Source organism: Lipotes vexillifer, unplaced genomic scaffold (assembly GCF_000442215.2).
Source record: "Lipotes vexillifer unplaced genomic scaffold, Lipotes_vexillifer_v1.1 scaffold796, whole genome shotgun sequence".
In the NCBI taxonomy this organism is placed as follows: domain Eukaryota; kingdom Metazoa; phylum Chordata; class Mammalia; order Artiodactyla; family Lipotidae; genus Lipotes; species Lipotes vexillifer.
The window spans coordinates 686,371-706,377 of record NW_006773072.1 but is presented as its reverse complement, the minus strand read 5'-3'; the positions used below and the strand labels follow the sequence as shown (position 1 = coordinate 706,377).

Genomic DNA, 20,007 nt, shown 5'->3' with positions numbered 1-20,007 from the left:
GTCCCTGGTGGGACCCTGGTAATGACAGGAGAATGAGATGTATACTCTCTGGATGTTTCCCTTGTGCTGTGTCGCGGCTCCTAGGCTTTTGTGTGGCTGACCCCCCAGAAATGCAGAGAGCCACAGGAGCCCAGATCCCCCCACTGAGCCTGCCCTGCAGAGTCCTCTTGACACCTGAAGCGTCATCCTTGACTATCAGCTGACCCACCGCACTGTTATTTCATTTGCCAGCCGAGCCCCATCAAGAAAGAGCGCTCACCCAGACCTCAGAGCTTCTGCCACTCCTCCAGCATCTCCCCCCAGGACAAGCTGTCACTGCCGGGCTTCAGCACTCCGCGGGACAAACAGCGGCTCTCCTACGGCGCCTTCACCAACCAGATCTTTGTCTCCACAAGCACAGACTCACCCACAGCGCCGACCGCGGAGGCACCCCCGTTGCCTCCTAGAAACGCCGGGAAAGGTACAAGCTGTGGGAAGGGCTTTGTGACTCCATCTTCAGAGCTGGGAGTTGACCCAGCTTTGACGTAAGAATTTCGAGGTGCCTTTGAGTGGCAGAGTGTAGGCTGTGATGTCAGGGCAGCTTGAAACAGGGACCTCACCGACTGCCACGTTACAGCCGAGAACTAGTGTTACGGGCACTCCACGTGCCTTGTCTTGTGTGAACCTTACAACCATCCTGTGAGGTGTGTGCTTTTGTGCCCATTGTACAGATGAGGAAATTGAGGTAGAATGACTTGCCCAAAGTCGGTAAGTGGTGGAGTTGAGGTTCCATCCAGGGTCCACATGGCTCCCAAACCAGCGCTCTTTCCTGTGTAATATGGGGTGGAATTTGAGTTCTTCTTTGAGAAGTTTCTTTCCTCTGCACTAAAATGTAGTAACAGTGATAGTCAATAGTTACAAAGCCCTTGCTTTATGAGAGGCCCTGAGCCCAGCACCTCTCTTTTCACGCTCACAGAACAAGGTAAGTAGGATAGTTGCTGGCACCAGGCAGACAGGGTACTGGTTCAGAGCTCTAGAGTAATTGGCCTGAGGCTCTTGGGGGTTTGGGATCCTTACCCAGGTTCTGTGTGACCTGAACCCACACTCCTGTGCTCTCTGGCGAGTGGTTTTCCACGAGACACCACCTGGGGCAGGATCTTACCAGAGGAGGGTCATTGTGCCGTGTGTTGTCACATGCCCCCACGGGGCTCATGCCAGGTGGTGACGGTCCGCGAAGACTGCATACTGTTCCCCGAATCCACCGCACGCCCTGCACAGAAAGTCCATGTATTCCCACCTACATGGGGACGAGTCGAGACACAGAAGTGATAACATTAAGGGCTCACCCCTCCCGGGGGTATTCGAGAGGGACCCGGAGCTGTAGCTTCCGGCCTGGTCTCAGCCATAAACCCAAGTGCAGGATCCTCCCCGTGTCCTCCGCTCCGCTCGTGCTCACACAGGTTTGAGGGCCCCGGTGCACAATGCGTGCCTATTTGAATCACACTGGGGCTATTTTCTGGGGAATGTGAGCTTTATTCAAAGCAGTGTTTTTTCAGAGCTCATTCTCCATTGAAATAGTGTTATAAATGGTAGCAGTGTTCTTAGACCCCAATGGCCTCATAGATTATAAAATAGTGGAGAAAGTTAAAATGAGGCTTGGGCATAAACAGTACTCATCAGAGATAACCAGTGACCAGAAGAGCAACAGCGCACGTAAACCAAAGGTTTAACCCGTCGGTGTTGTCCTTACCATTCCACACATCATGCTAGAACATGCCTTTTAAATCACTAGCATAACAAGGTGCAGATGTGCGCTGTAAGAGGACTGTGTTACCTCTCACCGCGGGGCGATGATGTTCCCCAGCAGTGTGGCGGTCTGCTAAAAGCAGAGTCCCTTTCTGCGCCCTAAGGAAGACCGTGGAGAGTTACTCTGCAGGCGTTCACATCCCCTGATCGTGGTTACCAAAAAAAGTGGTGATGACCTATCAGAGAGCCTCCAGGTCACTGAGAACCTTGGAAAAGGGCTACAGGAGAGAATGACACCAGAGTCCTAGGGGCCAGGAGGCACCCTCACCTCCCTCTAGCCCTTCCCATAATTTTGTCTCAAGGGGATGCAGAAACCCATAAAATATACTGACTCAGTGCCAAGTATATCTCTGCTGCCTTGAATAAATTCTGATTAGCTCTTTCCCAAAGACCCAAAGACAAAGACCAGATTTATTTAGTGATGCAGCTGCTGAAACAAGTGCCTAGAGACTTGGCCGTAGCAACCGTGGTCGGCTAAGGATAGACTGCTTACCGCCCCCCACCCCCAATCCCATAGTTGAACATAGAATCCCTCTCCGCTACAGTCAGAGTGTTCTTCCAGGTTGCTCATAGCAGGACATCAGATTCGGAGATTTGGTCTGAGCTGGTGAGACAAGAAGCACAGCCTGCCCGTGACTTTTATAAGGGGTTCGAGGCGGGAGATACTTGCTGCAGGCAGCTTGGCTCACGTGCCCACACATTTGGAAAAGTGATAATGTTTGAATGGAGTTCTCAGAAGACACAGTTGAAGACCAGCCGATGCTCTGCGCAGAGATAACTCTCCTCTGTTTTCCTCACGTTTTCTTCATTTCATTCTGTTGAACCAATTGAACCGTTTGCGTGGAACAAGGATGTCTTGTTTGGGTTGCTAGTTTCCCGTGGAGGTAAAGCAGAGGTGTCTGCTTGCAGCAGAAGTCATTTCCACACTGAGAACTTCAGGGTCGTAAGGATGATGGTTTCCGGTGCGGCAGAAACAACTGATAAAGTTTCCACTAACGAGAGGAATACAGAGGACAAAAGTAGAAGGAATTCTTCCGAATCCAGCTCAGGAGTATTTTCAAAAACTTGCAGCTGCCTCATGAAAATGTAAGGAGTTTGACCTAAATTGCCATCGGGCAAAGCCCCCTGTGCTTGAGCAGAGCTCCAGTCAGAGCTGGACGGACTCAGCAATTCAGAATCCCGAGCTCACCACCCTTAAGCCTTTGAAACATTTTGCTGCCTACGCCCTCTTCAGATGTGAAGTCCAGCGAGATTAAATCAAAGCTATAAAATTAAGTATGCAGCTCCGCCCAGCCCCCCACTTCACTGTATCTTTATTAAGACTAGATATTCTTCAGGATTGCCAAGATTGGTTTGTTCGTCATCTTTAAGCTAAAATCATGTCACAGAACCTGGATTTTATTTTTAGAGCTAAAGGGATGCTGAAAGATTGACGTGCTTTGCCACCCTTTGTACAGCTAAGGAAACAGAGCCCTGAAAAGGCTGAGGAACTTCCATGTCACGCGGTGGCTGAAATAGGATAGAAAATTACAGTGGGCCTTAGGACTTGGCAACCAGATCTTCTATGGTAGTTTATTCTTTTCCACGTTGAGGAAGAGGGTCCATCTCTGTCTTCTCTTCCTCGTGCATTTGTCATCAGAATCCAGTGAGACAGTATATGAGAAAGCATTTGGTAAAATGCAGAGGTCTGAATTACCACGAGGGACTCCTATCAGGACTGTTCAGGCTCTGACTCCACAGATGTCCCCAGAGTAGGGAAGAAAGTATGGGCACCATGGTACTGTGATGCCGCCCACAGAACAGGCACTTGACAACAGTGTAGCTTGCTTTTTAAGTCAAGCTACAGAACTGCGGTTTTCTCCCATTGTGAAATTCTACACCTTTTACACAGCCGTGGCACAGACTGTACTTGACACGAGATTTTTGTGGAGGTTAGTGAGAGGGACGGGAAGCTTCCAGCTCAGCACCTGGCACCTAGTCTGTGCCCCAGGGAGGGTTCTGCTGCTGACGTTTGAGAGCCACTGCAACTCCTCAGCTTTAAAAATGCATCCTTGGGGAATAGGAACCGGGGTGGAGCTGCCCAAGTCTGGTAAATAAGCAGGCGCTCTGAATGACGAAGCCTGGCATTATGTGGCCACCTTTAACTCAAAGGATTTGTCAAGTAAATGAACAATAAGTCTGATCTCAAGAAGCTTATTTAACTTACTTAAATGAACTAAGTTTTCAAGCTTTTAGAAGCACGAAGTGATATGCTAACTAATTTCAGTTCACTCCCATCTGTTTATGAGATCAGTCCCCTGGACTCAGGCATCGTGTAGCACCTCTGCATATCCTGTGAATACCTGTAGGAATCCTGCAGTCCACACACGTTGTCTATAACATGGACTTCCTGTTTCACACAGGCTCCAGCCTTGGTCTGATAAGCCAGTAGGTGATCTGCACAAAAGCAGCTCAGGGCCTGGCACACCGAGGGCTCAGTGAGTGCTTGTCACGGAGAATGTTGAACCCGGTGCTGCCCTCGCCATCCCTGTAGGTGAAGAGCTAAGCACCCACGTTAATCCAAGAGTATAGTTTGAGAGTAACACACCCTCCAAGGCAGGTCCATCTGTAAACCAGACTGTGCCTGCTGGGCAGCTGTGAGCCGCTGTGAATTCAAACCCCACTCTATCCTCTTCTCTCCTTGCCCCACCTAGGAGGCTGGGGTTCCTCCCCACCAAGTGCTAACCCTGTCCCTGTCCTGGTCTCCTTTTCACATTTAACTCATCTTGCTAAGTTTCAGGGCCTTCATCTGAAAAATAAGAATCAGGTGTCTGGCTGGCTGGGTCCCTGCTTGGAACATGAAGTAACGTATGTAAAGTGACTGGCACAGCGTGAGCACTCAGTACGTAGTATGGGAGCCTGTTGGGTCCTGCTGCATGTGTTCGGTTCTGCACATGTCCTGGGCCCTGGCAAGGTAGCAGAGAGGGGAGCGGGGAGCTCCTGCTTGGAAGCTCGCGCTCCAGTGGGTGAGAAAGCAGTGAGCTGTGCCCTCATCAGGGGCAGCAGTCGGTGGCGCTCCAGGTTTGAAGAGAGGGTGAAGGGAGTCTTCCTTTCACTCCCCCCTCCCCCTGGAGGCAGAACTCCTCCACACGGAGGCTGGGAATGAGCTGTCCCTGCATCCCTGGCACAGAGGGGGCATGCTCCATCAGTGCTTGCTGAGTGAACAAACAACAGCAGAATCAGTGAAAGCGTGTCCCAGAAATGTGTGGCTAGAGCAAGGAGGGGACACTCATAGAACTAACCCAGATGTCCTGGGGCTGTGATAACTGACTTGCTGACAATCCTTCTGCACCATGTTTATGCCCAGACTCAGTTGTGTAAGCATTTTATACACCATTTCTCTGACTCATTTGAGGTCTGTAGCAACAGTTAGGGCAGAGAGGGGGTGGCCAGGGAGAAGACTGCCCCGGGGTCTGAAGGTAAGAAAGTGCCCTGCTCCAGGAATTGGTCTTGCCTAGGAGATGTTTCCCTGTGAGTGGCTTTATTCATATGCTGGTGACTGTAGAGTTTCCTGGGATTTTTTTATCTCACAGGAAGGTAGCCATTCGAGTGGCTCGATTTTAAAGCTTCCCATGGACCATTGTCCTCCATTTCTGTTGAATTTTCTGGATTTTTCTGTCTTTTTTTGTGTGTGTGAGTGAGTTTTTGTTTGCTTGTTTGTTTTGCCTATTTTTGTCCATCTCTCTCAATCCTTTTTAAAGCACTGCACACATGTATCACCTTGCATTTGGCCTCCTTGCTGGCCAAGAGCACGTCTGTGACTCCTGCCCTCAGCAGTGGCCACTGGCCCGGGCTCGCCAGCCCAGTCGCCCGACTGCCAGGGTGTGGAAGGGGGAGCAGAAGAAATGCTGTTGTGCGTCTTGCACGTAAGAATGTATGAGCAGGACTTCCCTGGTGGTGCAGTGGTTGGGAATCCTCCTGCCAGTGCAGGGGACACAGGTTCGAGCCCTGGTCCAGGAAGATCCCACATGCCGCGGAGCAACTAAGCCTGTGCGCCACAACTACTGAGCCTGTGCTCTAGAGCCCACGAGCCACAACTACTGAGCCCACGTGCCACAACTACTGAAGCCCGCGCGCCTAGAGCCTGTGCTCTGCAACAAGAGAAGTCACCGCAATGAGAAGCCCACTCACCGCAACTAGAGAAAGCCTGCATGCAGCAACGAAGACCCAACACAGCCAAAAATAAATAAATAAATAAATAAATATAGATATATATATAGATATATATAAATTTTTTTTTTTCTTTTTTTTTTTTTTTGCAATACGCGGGCCTCTCACTGCTGTGGCCTCTCCCGTTGCAGAGTACAGGCTCCGGACGCACAGGCTCAGCAGCCATGGCTCACGGGCCCAGCCGCTCCACGGCACATGGGATCTTCCCGGACCCGGGCATGAACCCGTGTCCCCTGCATTGGCAGGCGGACTCTCGACCACTGCACCACCAGGGAAGCCCTAAATAAATTTTAAAAAGCAAAAAAAAATCCTTTTAAAAAGAAAAAGAAAAAAGAATATATGAGTGTTAAAGAACCAACCCTGAGCCCCTTGAGTTCGGCACTTTTCTCTTAATGGACAGTGTCTTGGAAGGAGACTGAAGGACACGTGAACGACTCCTGCGTGTTCTGTGTGCAGTGCTGCGTCTTTCACAGTGTCACTGCCATGTTGGGATCCTGCCAGGCCTGCTGCCAGCCTACTGTGCTTTCTCCACATGCCCCTCTCCTCTGCACCGTGCCTCTGTTTCCCCACCTAAGCATGGAGATGATGGTAGCTCCTTCCTACTACACACAGTTCTTCTCTAAGTAAATATTCTTGCATCTTTATCTACATTTTTTTAATATATAAATTTATTTTTATTTTTTATTTATTTTTGGCCACATTGGGTCTTTGTTGCTGTGCGCAGGCTTTCTCTGGTTGTGGCGAGGGGGGGGGGGCTACTTTTGTTTGTGATGCACGGGCTTCTCCTTGTGGTGGCTTTTCTTGTTGCAGAGCACGGGCTCTAGGTGCACAGGCTCAGTAGTTGTGGCGCACGAGCTCAGTAGTTGTGGCACATGGGCTTAGTTGCTCCACGGCATGGGGAATCTTCCCGGACCAGGGCTCGGACCTCTGTCCCCTGAATTGGCAGGTGGATTCGTAACCTCTGCACCACCAGGGAAGTCCCTATCTACCTTTTAAGTGATAGAAACTTTCCATTCTTTTTAAGTTCTGTACTGTGAAAACCATTAGAAAATGGTAAGTTTGTCATTTGTATTGTCCAGAGTTGTCTGTATAACTCTGTCATTAACTTCGAGGCTTCTGAGATGCACGGCAGCGTCACGCGTGTGGGCTTCCTGAGCTCTGGCCGCATGGTGACCACACGTCTGAGCTGCAGGCCTCAGTGAGGGACCTCCCTGAGCCGGTGATGGTGAGGTACTCGAGGCAGCACAGCTCACATGGGGCCACTAGCGTTGAAGCCCTGGCAGAACGTCTAACTGAGTGACCAAGAGGCTGTTGGAAATACAGGAGAACCCCAGGCACGTGAACCCCCCAGTAAGAGCTGCGTGGTACACCCTGCCTCCTTGTAAAAGACCTTCTGATAATTTAACGTGGGAGCTATTTATGGTAGCTTCGGAAATCTAGACCACATTTTTAAGAAAAAGTGTTAGAGGATAATTTGACGTAATAGCCAGTATTAGCGGCAAATGTGGCTTAGGGTGTTTTCTCCTTATTCCCACAGGCCCTGGCAGAGTTGAGGGAAGAAAACTGGCTGCCCGAGTCCCCTCCCCACCTGTTAATCTTGCCTCCCACCGCTTTCGAGTTTGTTTGATGGTGTGTTTACTATCTTTTAGTTCGTTTTGTTTTAGCTTTCTTTACCCCTCCAGAATTGCTTCTTTCCTGACCAAGCCAATGCCCAGGTGTATTTTGCAGGAAACATCCTTTTTAGTGCTTAAAGACTAGTTACTTATTTTGGAAGTCTTTTGAGCTCTTTACAGTAAAGTTATAAAATTTTGTCTGCTTTTCTGGGGTCTGATATAGTGTTTTTCACCCTTTTTTAACTCATGCCCTACCAGCCGAGAAGATTTCATGGCATCTTCCTTTCTGTAGCTTCTGTTACAGAACAATAGGTGGGTCTGTGTGTTGTTTGCCATGAAAGTCGATTACAGTATTGAATATTTATTTTCGAACTTCACACTATCTCTCCCTAGGTCCCCTCTCTCCCTGGTTTCTGATCCGTCACCCTAAGTGAGACGTTCTGTCTTCCTTAAGGATCGCTAGCCTTACAACAAGAGAAGTAGAAGTTTATTCATCCATGAATTTGATACTATATTTACTAAATGCAGCTTTCTCTACACCAGGCCAGAGAACAGCCTGACCCTGGTAGAATCTGCAGCATGGTGGAGAGAGAGGCAGTGAACAAGTCAGCAAAGACAGATAATTAGAGACTGTAGTAGCTTATGTCTGAAAGTAAGACAAGGCTGTGATGACGTCAGGAAGGGAACACTAACCCCTACATTTTTTAAGTGATGATTCAGGAAGCTTGATTTTGCTTGGTTTGTGGTTACAGGACAACTCTGGTCTGATCACTCCTAAAACCACGTACACAGACAGCTTTGCCCAGAGACATAGCTCCATTGGCCATCTGTGTTTCCAGGCGGGATTTGAAACGGATTGATTACGGCCTTCCAGATGCATTGCATCAGGATGTCCCTAGATGGCGATACAGATGAAACTGCTGGGGAATCTCACCATTGTCTATTATGTATTCTCCATTTATTTCCAAGAGGAAACTTACACTTCCTAGTACCAAGCGTTGTTGTTGCCATTTTCCTCATGTGGCGAGCCCAGAGAATGCTGGCCTGGCTTTCAGGACGGGGCGAGCCCTCGCCACCCCCAGAGACCTGAATCATGGTTCAGCTCCGCCCCTCGTGGCTCCATACCCTTAATCACGCCCAGCCCCGCTTTCCTAGCTGCCAAAAGGGGCCAGTAATACCAGACCCACATGCCTCACAGGGTTGTTATGAAAATCAAGGCAAATAGCATGTACGAACACATTTTGAAAACTAGGAAGCACTGTACAAGCACAAGGCTAAAATAACAATGCCTTTACTGTTACATAAATGAAACCGTTTCTGAAACTTCAGTGACTGGTGCCGTAATTAGGCGTTGATTGGGGATATCGGTGAGGCTTCCAACACGTATCTCATCAGTAGGACTGAGAATAAATACTGCCGCTAGGGCCATTTAATTCTAAAGCACACGACCATTTTACTGAGATGAACAGTATTTACTTGCAAGACGAGACTGTCTTTGAGAAATGGGGGTTTAAATCTGTGTTTGTACTGAGCAGTAATTGATCACGGGAAATAGCAAAGCTTGTTTTCCCAAGGAAGGAGGCCAGCAGTAATTAAGCTTCTCTTTTAATATGCAGAATGTAAAAAGCTCTTTTGGGGCCTTTCTGGATCACCAGGTACCTGCTATCCTGCGATAAACATTTGGTGTGGCAGTGTTCCTAGCTTTTTTTGTTTCTTTCCTTTTTTTCTCTTTTAATGTTTGCGGACCCTGTTGTCCAGTTAAACCATAACCTGTTAATGATCATAAAGAGAGATTTGTCAAAGTGCCCAGCATATAGTGCTCGGCACACACCAGCCACTTCAGTGTCTCTTGGAATAAACAAAATTAACAGCATATATACTACTCCCATAGCGCTCATTGAAAACAAACTCCTTTTTTTCTTAAAGCGTTAGTTCAGAAAGTCAACTTTTGCAGTAGTGGTGTTGTGTGTGTGTGTGTGTGTGTGTGTGTGTGTGTGTGTGTGATATTAATATTATTATTGCTGTCCTGTCATTACCTCTGGAGAAAGCAGAATCTTTTTAAAAACCTTTAGAAACCAGGGCTTCACTGGTGGCGCAGTGGTTACAAATCTGCCTGCCAATGCAGGACACACGGGTTTGAGCCCTGGTCCAGGAAGATCCCACATGCCGCGGAGCAACTAAGCCCATGCACCACAACTACTGAGCCTGCGCTCTAGAGCCCGCGAGCCACAACTACTGAGCCCACGTGCCACAGCTACTGAAGCCCGCGCACCTAGAGCCCGTGCTCCGCAGCAAGAGAAGCCACTGCAGCGAGAAGCCCGCGCAGCACAACGAAGAGTAGCCCCCGCTCGCCGCAACTAGAGAAAGCCTGCGTGCAGCAACAAAGACCCAACGCAGCCAAAAATAAATAAATTAAAAAAAAAAAATGTTTTTAAACCTATAGAAATCAGTGAAGCTTATGTAACTTGTTCAACCTTCCAATATAATAGGTGGTTTATGATTTCTAGAACAGTTCAGAATTGGAGGAAAAAAGGGTTTTTGGATTTCCCTTCTTTCCAAGTAACCCTTTCCATTAGAGCCTTCATTATTTATAAAAGTAATTTAAAAAAAAACTTCAGGAAATGTTTGCTGACTGAAAAAAAATACTGCAGTGGAGAGAGAAACCCTATTCTATGAATCCAGTGTTCATGTTTCCACATGAGGCCCTTTGGAGGTTTAGTCGTTTTTTTTGGTTTTTTTTTTTGTTTTTTTTTTTGCGGTACGCGGGCCTCTCACTGTTGTGGCCTCTCCCGTTGCGGAGCACAGGCTCCGGACGCGCAGGCTCAGCGGCCGTGGCTCACGCTCCACGGCATGTGGGATCTTCCCGGACCGGGGCACGAACCCCCGTCCCCTGCATCGGCAGGCGGACTCTCAACCACTGCGCCACCAGGGAAGCCCTTAGTCGGTATTTTGCTCTTTCTCCATTGGCTTTGCTGGCAGTGCTGTGTGCCTTCTTCCTCTCTAGGTTTTGCCGTGGTTCTAGTGAGTTACTGGTTTAAAATGTGTGTGTTTTATTTCTCCCGTTGTACCCAAAGGATGATCTAAACCCAGTAGCGTTCCATGTTGGCTGACGTTTTGTTCCTTAAAAGCACACACTCTCCTTTTTAATTTTTTTTACCAGCAATTTTTAAAAACCCTCTTTTGGGGATTACCGGGTCGATGGACTTGGCCGTCCCCAGCCTCGTGCTTCGGTCTCTGTGTGTCACACTCCATTTGATGCATGGGAGTGACTGCACACAGGCTGTTCCATCTGCGAGACCGGGATTAACCTTCCTGCACCATTCGATTCCTTTCCAGGTCCAACTGGCCCACCTTCAGCACTCCCTCTAAGCACCCAGACCTCTAGTGGCAGCTCCACTCTGTCCAAGAAGAGGCCTCCTCCCCCACCGCCCGGACACAAGAGAACCCTATCCGACCCTCCCAGCCCACTACCTCACGGGCCCCCAAACAAAGGCGCAGTTCCTTGGGGTAAGTCGTCCTCCAGTCAGGGCCCTCACTGCCTGAGCCAGGCAGCACGCGGGGCTCGGGGGGCAGTGGGCGCTCAGCACACCCAGCAGATGGACCCGACCGCACCCACGCTGGGTGAGGGCCTGGATACATATGATTGCACAGCCTCTTATGGCCGAGAAACATGGGGGGAAATGCCACCACCACTTAACAAGTGTACTAGTGATAAGCTGCTGAGTTCTCTTGTGCACCAGACACCCACCAGGGCCCTTGGTCAGGCTGGTCTCTCCCAGCTCCTGTCCCCTGCTCAGCCTCGCCGGCCTGCTTTCACCTCTGGGTCCACCGGGCTCTTTCCTTCCTGGGACTGCCCCCTCCCTGCAGCTCTGTCATGGGCTTGAAAGCCTCGCTCCCTCCCGTCCTCTTCCGCCTGCATGTCTGTCTCCTGGGCCATCCTCTCTGAGGGAGCCCCCTCCCCAGTGTTTCCCTCAGGACCCCAGATCACCGCTAACAGGTATTTTATTTGTGTTCGGTTTTTTGGTCTCTGGAACCTAGCTCCGTGAGAGCAGGGCCCTTGTCTGTCTTGTTCCTTTCTGTGTTCACAGAGCCTAGAGTCGAGCCCAGGATGTAGTAGGTACTCCATAATCGATTGAGAATAAACAAACCTCCCCAGATCAGTTAGTAGTTTACCATTTCAGTGACACTGGTGGCAGATAACAAATTTCTATCCATAAGGAACAGGGTGTCCGTCTTTATCTCCCTTTGTAGCTCACCAGCCTGCCACCAGTTTCGCTCAAGAGCCCTGTGTCTCCCGGCGCCCACAGGGTCCTGGCCCTGCTGATTTGCATGGCTCACCTCCCCTTGCCAGGGAATCGTGTCATGGCTTTTTTGTTTGTTTGTAACTGATAGGGAGCTCAGCTGAATGCTTTTAAAGGCCTCGCCAGAAAGCCCCTAATAGGTGTTCTGGATTTGGGGAGCTTCTGGGAAAAGCCATGCTGCCCATTTGCAGATGGGCACGCCTGTGTGTCATGTGACCCAGATGCCACAGTGCTGGGTGTGGACTGTCTGTGCTTAGCCATTCACTCCACTGGCCTGGTGCCTGGGGTTTGGGCTTCTCCACCCTTGTACTCGAGGAGCTCGTGGTCCAGGAGGGACACGCGCGCCGTGTGTTCCTCACCAAATACTGTGGAAATGCTGAAGCAGGGTGTCCAGCTGCGTCAGCAGGCTTCGCGGGGAGGGGCCATTTGCAGCGGATGTTGACAAATCTGTTCCCGGTGAGACCCGCTGCGGGGAGGGTGCGCCCAGGCGCACGTCAGCACCATGCAGGTCCCTGACACTGCCCAAGGCCCCACCCCAGGGCCTTCAGGAGTCCCCAGGATTCTTCCAAAAGGATTCTCCCAAGAGGAAGAATTATTTGCCCCAAATAATGCTTCACTGAAGGTCACCAGTTTCCTGCAGGTTTTCATACCACAAATCACAGACTGACCTTTTCGAATTTCACTAGATTTTGATCCTGTTGTTTACTCGGGTTTTATTTCTGCGTAAAGTTCATTGTGCCTCACAGACTCCATCAGTCTGTAGTTAAATTTACTAAATTTCTGTTTCCTGGCTTAAGAATCATCCCTTTCTTAAGTTTCTTTCACAAGACTAAGCAGCAGGACTAGAGAAAAAGTGGGTGTTCATTTGCTTTGGTTTGGGTTTGGGTGGGTTTCGTTGTGGACAAGGGGCATTTTTCACCAAGAAACAAGGTTACCCCTTGATGAGTGTGAGTTGGTGCCCCGGACTGTGAGCGGGAGCCTTCAAGCTTTGGAAGCTGTGGGCCCTGAGCAGTTGGCTGCCACCTACCACCAGCCTCAAGGGACAAAAATCAAAATCTCTCCACGCAAAAGTGACCACTGTACACGTCACAGACAACCCCAGGTGGTAATTCTGTGGCTGTCAGGGCTGTTCTTTCTGAGTTGGTGTGTGCGCACTTAGGGGAGATGTTCTTAAAGGCGTCTGCAGACGCGGGACAGTAACAAGCCTCTCACCAGGCAGGTTAAAGTGGCTCAGATCTGGGTCTTCATGCTTTGTGTTGTATGATCACCGCGGGTTTTATCCCTACCTGTCTCCCACTGACGTTGTGATCCAGAAGCCAAAGCAGGGGTCAGACTTAATTAATAAGGCACACGGGGTACCAGATTCCTAGGCAGCATTTATGGTGCCTGCAGTTTCCCTCTAGGCACCCATCGTTCCAGTGCTCTTATGCTCGCCTAAACCTCCCGTCTCCCCACGGCCCCTGAGGTGAGGACCTTTGGGCTGTCTGAGATCTGGACTGGGGCGTGGGGGGCAGACATGCGGAGGTGGAGTAGCACAGCCCCCGAGCTCGCCTTGGCCTCACCTGCCCACCCCCTGCCATAGGACGTGCCTGCCGTGTTGAGTTGGTAGGCTCCCAACTCCATCCTCTCCCCTGAGAGCCGAGCCTTTGCTCATAGTGTGCCCTCAACCTAGAACAGTCTGTCCACTTGTGTTCACGCTTAGTCATCCTTCAAGATCTACTGTCCAGGGACCTGCTTCAGAGACCTTCCCCGGCCCAGCCAGCACCCCCATGCCCACTCTCTGCTCCTTCTGGCATAGGGATTATCACACAGTAGTTCTGGTTGCCTTTCTGTCTTTCCCAGTGCAGTATGAACTCCTTACGAGGGCACGAGCTGTTTCTGTCTCAGTGGAGCTCCAGTGTGGACCTGTGTCCTACTGCCTGGATTCTAATCCACCTCTACCACCTGGTAGCCCTGTGGCTTTCAGCAGTTACCTTTGAATTGTTCCATACCTCAGTTTCTCCGGCTGTAAACTGGGGCTGGTTAATGGCACTCATTGAATTCTTAAGCCCAGTTCCACAGAGTAGGAAATGCAAGGGGCTTGACTTTAAGGACACTGAGATTCCCCTGCCCAGGTTCTCACAGCTGGTGAGTGGGGAGCCCGTGTGGCTGGGAGAGCCCATGGCCCTCACGCTCTCCTTGCTCTGCTGAGCTCTGCACGTGACGGCTCAGTGATCCCCTTGGCTGTTCCCCGGTCTCCGCAGTTGTTTCTTTGCCTGTGAATGGAGACGGGGGAAGGTGGCCCGGCAGGTAGGCACCCCCCGCCTGGCTGTGCCACCTCATCTCTGCAGCACGGAGCCCTGGTGTGTGGGGAGGCCACCCCGGGCTTTCTCCCTGCCGGGACCACAGCATCCACGGTGCCCAGGATAGCCCAGACATCACATACCGCAGCCCCGCTATGGTGGTGGCTTCGGCCATCTGTCTAGGGAGACGGCAGAGGCAGGCTTCCGATCAGAAAACAACGAGGCCGGTGGCAGAAGCAACTAGGTGCGGGGACTGTTGATTTTTGAAGTGGCATGTCGTTAAACCTCACCTTTGGAGATAAAATAAGTTGTTTATAACCTGCTTTCTAACAGACCAACACATTTTAACACAATTCAAATTAAATTAATAAGGAAATGAGGACAAAGGGAGAATAAAGGGAGCAAAGTAAGATGAAGTCCAGGAGTGTTATGCCGTCACAAAATGCATAACACAAGGTCACATACAGCAGCTGGAAATAGACCACAGGTTCGACACTGAGGTTCTTAGAGGTGAGAGCAAAGAAAACAGTGCAGCCAGTTATCTAGTTCATGGTGGCCATAAGATTAAGCCTTTTCTCGCACTTGAGATTCTTGTAATGACTATGTGAGATCAGCTTTCCCTGGGACCTCCGTCCTTTGTCAGGTATTCAGAGAAGTGTTTACGGGGCACATCCTGGGAAACCATATAGTGCACCGAACAAACTTTCCGGAAGCCTGAGTTCTGATCTGTGTTCCACCAATACCTGGCTAAGAGACCTCTGAGAATCACTTGCATTCCTTATCTTTGACCACTGGGACTTAAGTTCTATACGCGTCTCTTTTTTTTAATGGAGAGTAGATGATGGATGAAAAACTATACCACAAGATGCTTCCCTTCTCATATTTCAAGGCCAGAACTTCCAGGTAAAATGGGTCAGTATTTGAAATGTTTGATCCAAGTCCCCCCACGTCTGCTTATTAGAAGTAGTATTGGCTTGTAAAAGAGCCTTTGGGTAGAAACTTCCTGATTCTTTCTTTTTCTTGCATTTCCCAATATATTCTCAAGTCACCTCCCCCCACCACTCCGACCCCATTTTACCTGCAGTTCTAGAAATAACAATGGCTACCACCATATATAGATTATTCACCCTGTACCAGCTGCTGTGCACTTGTTCATACGTTACTGTATTAAGCCATCACGACTGTCCTGTGAGATAGGGACTGTCATGGTCCCTGGTTTACTGATGAGGAAATTGAATCACAGAGGTCAAGTGACTTGTCAAATAACTTCAGAGCCTGGATCTGAACCTATTTCTGACTCTGAGGTTCGTATAATTACCCACTCTTCCAGAAGACTCCTGGAGCCTGTGTGCCAGGCACTGCTGGGCAGTGCCCTCCTCTCGTTCCACACTCCTGGCCCACAGCTTCTGAGCTACAGTAAGTGACCTGGAGTCTTGGGCACAGCTTTTTTTTTTTTTTTGCGGTACGCGGGCCTCTCACCGCTGTGGCCTCTCCCGTCGCGGAGCACAGGCTCTGGACACGCAGGCTCGGCAGCCACGGCCCACGGGCCCAGCCGCTCCGCGGCACGTGGGATCCTCCTGGACTGGGGCACGAACCCACGTCCCCTGCATCGGCAGGCGGACTCTCAACCACTGCGCCACCAGGGAAGCCCTTGGCCACAGCTTTTTAAACTGTCTGCCCACCGTCCGTCTCCAGCCCTCTCCTCACACATCTCTGTGTGTAGCACAGTCATTTCCCAGGTTGCACGGAGAGAAGAAAAAGGGGTTGAGCTGTTTCCATGCTTCTGCGCCTCCTTCTAGTGCTATCCTATTTTGGGAACTTTTTCGAAGCCACACTTCTCTGCCCAGGCACAGCAGGTGGCCTTTGCCTGGCTCTGAGGAAGACAGGGTTCCTGTCCGCCAGACCACAGGTGCCTCCCCACCCAGGTGCGCAGGAAACCAGGCTGTGGGGGGAGGAGTGGAGGAGTCCGCTCTGCGGGCCTTGTCTTCATTCAGCAGCGCCCAGTGACTGCTCTTTGCGGACATCGGGCTCCAGTGGGGCTGCAGGGACGGACAAGGCAGAGCCCCTGTCTGTGAAATGCTCACTGTTGAGGAAATAAATCACCTGCATTTTTGTTACATCTCATCAGAGAGCTCAGAACAGTGATCTCCGTTTGTGTCATGCCCCCTGTTGTCCAGCACCGTGAACTACACTCCGTGGTTTCTCTCTCATGATGCTCGTGCCCATCTAGTGAAGCAGGTACTGTTATTCCTATTTTAAAGATGAGGGGGCTTCCCTGGTGGCGCAGTGGTTGAGAGTCCGCCCGCCGACGCAGGGGACGCGGGTTCGTGCCCCGGTCCGGGAAGATCGCACATGCCGCGGAGCGGCTGGGCCCGTGAGCCATGGCCGCTGAGCCTGCGCGTCGGAGCCTGTGCTCCGCAACGGGAGAGGCCACAACAGTGAGAGGCCCGCATACCGGAAAAAAAAAAAAAAAAAAAAAAAAAAAAGATGAGGGAACTGAGGCTCAGTAGAAAAAGCAGTGTCATCAAAACTCACACCCGCTGGTTGGTGGTACAACTGGAATTCAAAACCAGGCTTGTCTGGCTCCAAAATCTGCACCCTGATCATCCTCTGTGGTGAATGGTTGTAGGCTTACCGGGGGTGTGGAGAGACCAAGTCTGACTTGGGAAGAATTCTCAGAAATTGACTTTGGAGAGACCCTTTGAAGGTTACAAAGGAATTTACCCCAAGTGGGAGGGGATAGGTGTTGCAGGGAGAAGGAACAGAGGGGGCAAATTTACAGAGGCATAAAAACACAGTGTCTTTGGAGCATGGCCAGAGGGAAGGGTTAAGTGAGAACACTGGACATATGAGCTGTGGCTGTCGGACCACAGGCCCTCAACGTGATGTCTTGTCTCTGTGACAGAGTGGGCGGCCCCGGGCAGAGCCGGGGGCTCTTGCGGCCTTTATGGTCTCATATTCAGTCTCACGCCTAATAGGGTGAAGAATCACTGGTTTGGGGTGTTTTCTACCTGGAACAGAAATTAGCAGATGCAACAGCTTATTCCCATACCATGCTGAAAAGAAATGCCTGCCTTAAAGGAAGTCTCAGCTCGAAGGATGTCGTGAGAGGCTGCCAAAGAAGTCCTTCGTTGTTAAGTTACAGACTCGTGGAAATACACGGATGGTTAGGAGGGGTGTCTTATTAAAATAAAACTGTATTTGAAAGTCTTTGGCCCTGGTAGCACCAGTTGAGCTTGTTTCTTCTTGTATGTATGTCCTGAAGTTGAAGTCCTGTCCGGGAGCACCCACCTTAGCGCTCTGCCAGCAGCACCCTGTCCTGTAGGTTAGCGGGACTGGGATTGGAGGGGTGAGTGTGGTGGTTGAACGCAGGCCCTGGAGGGGCGCTGCCTGGCTTTATGTCCCATCCCTGGCCCTTACCAGCTGCTTGACCTTGACCTTTGCTTTACTTCTTTGTTTCTTCTTACACAGTGTAAGTGCCTTCCATTTTATATCTCACAGACATAATGACTAGGGGGTACCTAGCACAGTACCTCACTCAGAGTAAGTGCTCAATACACAGTAGTTGCTATTACCAATGTTGCTATTGGCGCGTCATGATGGGTAATGAGAAGGGCGTGCATCTGTGTACAGGACCGCTAGGTACATCGTGCGACCGTGTGACCTGTGGCCATTGGGTCACTTAACCCTGTCACCTCATCTTTAAAATGAGGACGGGGCCAGCTCCCCCTGCTGTGAGAAGGGAGAGCGTGGGCGCCTCTGCACAGTGAGCGTGAGTCCGGGTGCTTGCTCGGCCTGCCCCCTTCACCTCCCCGCTTCAGCCAGCCTGTCAGCGCCACCCGGGAGGCATTGCGGGCGTCCAGGCAGGGGAGGGGGCTCTGCAGAAACAGGAGCACGTGGAGTGTCCAGAGCAGTCGCTGGAAGGGTGAGCAGACGAGTAGAGGGGGCAGCACCCCAGAGATAGCCGTGCCCCGCGGGCTCCTGGGATCCCTCCTGGGCGCCTGGCGCTTGGGCTCCCCCCAGCACGGAACGGGCCACAGAAGAGGCCACTTTGATTCTGGCCAGTCTCTCTGTCTCTCCTCGACAAGCCCGTGGATTCGGTCTTGCTGCCCCCCCGTTGAAGGTGTTTCACTGTTCAGGGTCCGTGTCCCCCAGAGAGGACTTGCCCTGCCCCTCTGACCACTTCACTTTATTTATTTATTAAAATAAATTTATCTACTTTATTTATTTATTTTTGGCTGTGTTAGGTCTTTGTTGCTGTGCGCGGGCTTCCTCTAGCCGCAGCGAGCGGGGGCTACTCTTCCTTGCGGTGTGCGTGCTTCTCATTGCAGTGGCTTCTCTTGTTGCGGAGCACAGGCTCTAGGTGCGTGGGCTTCAGTAGTTGTGGCACGTGAGCTCTAGAGTGCAGGCTCAGTAGTTGTGGAGCATGGGCTCTAGGCGCGCGGGCTCAGTAGCTGTGGCTCGCGGGCTCTAGAGCGCAGGCTCGGTAGTTGTGGCGCACGGGCTTCGTTGCTCCGCGGCATGTGGGATCTTCCCAGACCAGGGCTCGAACCCGTGTCCCCTGCATTGGCAGGCAGTTTCTTAACCACTGTGCCACCAGGGAAGCCCATGACCAGTTCACTTTAGGTGCTATTTCCTTCTCCTTGTTTCACAGCACCCAACCCTGTCAGCGTCAGTCGTGCCTATGCCCCTCACAGGAGGGATGACATACTCTGGTGAGGTTTAACTTGCCTCGGTGCCTCCTGCTCCATGTTCATGCCTTGCACATAGTAGATGCTTGGTAAACATTCATGTCTGAACGAATGATTAGTAAATAAGTGACTGAGGGCCTTGCCCAGCAGATGGCCAGTCACCACCACCCTGCTGAATAATGGTGTGTACACACACACACACACCAGTGGTCCCCAGTGGTGGTCCCCTGGTGTAGGAATCTGTGGTGAACTTGAAGCCTTACTCTGCTTCCCCTGCCACCAAGCTAAGGACAAGATCCTGAGCCTACAGGACATCCCCCAAGTCCTGTGACCTTGGAGGCCTTGCCAGGGAGCAGATCACTCATCTTTTTAAAATATTTAATAGGAACAAAAACATTGTCAAGACCCAAACCGGTTTGTTGTAATGTCAGAAATGTGTACTGTTCTAGCTTGACGCTTTTGACTTCCTTTCTGGACCCTGAGGGTGGCCTGCCTGCCTATTCCTATGTCCCCACATTCCATTTCCTGTTGGAAAACGTGGCTTTTCACATTTGATCTTCCCCCTAGGTAACGACGTGGGTCCGTCATCATCGAGTAAGACCGCTAACAAGTTCGAGGGCCTGTCCCAGCAGTCGAGGTGAGCCATCTGCGCACGTGCTCGCTTGGCAGGCTCACCGTCGCCGTGGGCAGAGTTACAGAATTGGGTTTTAGGGGCCATCTGCTCAAGGTGTGGCCTATCAGCTGGCGCTGATCATGCTGAGAACCTGAGTGCTTCCCCTCGGTTTGCAAACACCCCTTGGCAGACAGTTCTCAAGGCCGGGCAGGATCCGCAGACCTTGTTTTAGGGGAGCACTGCTTTCCACATCCAGGTTCCTGGCGTGAATGGAACCTCCATTCTCCACCTCCTCGAGGATCGCAGAGTCTGCCAGAATGAGTTCTTATTTTCAGTTTTTTAATTTAGTCATTTTGTTTTGTTACTTTCTCTCTTGACTCCATTTTACAGGCTTGGGAATAAAAAGATGAATCTCAGGGAAATCCAGTAGCCTAGAGATTTTCAAACATAAAAATATGACTCTTTCCAAATTCCCTGTCTGTAAGACTTTTTTTTTTTTTTTTTTTTTTTTTT

At 50.7% G+C, this 20,007-nt stretch overlaps 1 protein-coding gene across 1 annotated transcript in view; it reads left to right on the top strand.

Annotated features, from left to right (window-relative positions):
• The window catches only part of ASAP1 (ArfGAP with SH3 domain, ankyrin repeat and PH domain 1), a 273,681-nt gene that overhangs the window by 242,351 nt on the left and 11,323 nt on the right, over positions 1-20,007 (top strand). The window contains exons 23-25 of the mRNA XM_007447987.1: positions 232-460; positions 10,944-11,114; positions 19,449-19,518. Of these exons, the coding sequence (XP_007448049.1) occupies positions 232-460; positions 10,944-11,114; positions 19,449-19,518 (470 nt within the window). The remainder of the gene's footprint in view (positions 1-231; positions 461-10,943; positions 11,115-19,448; positions 19,519-20,007) is intronic.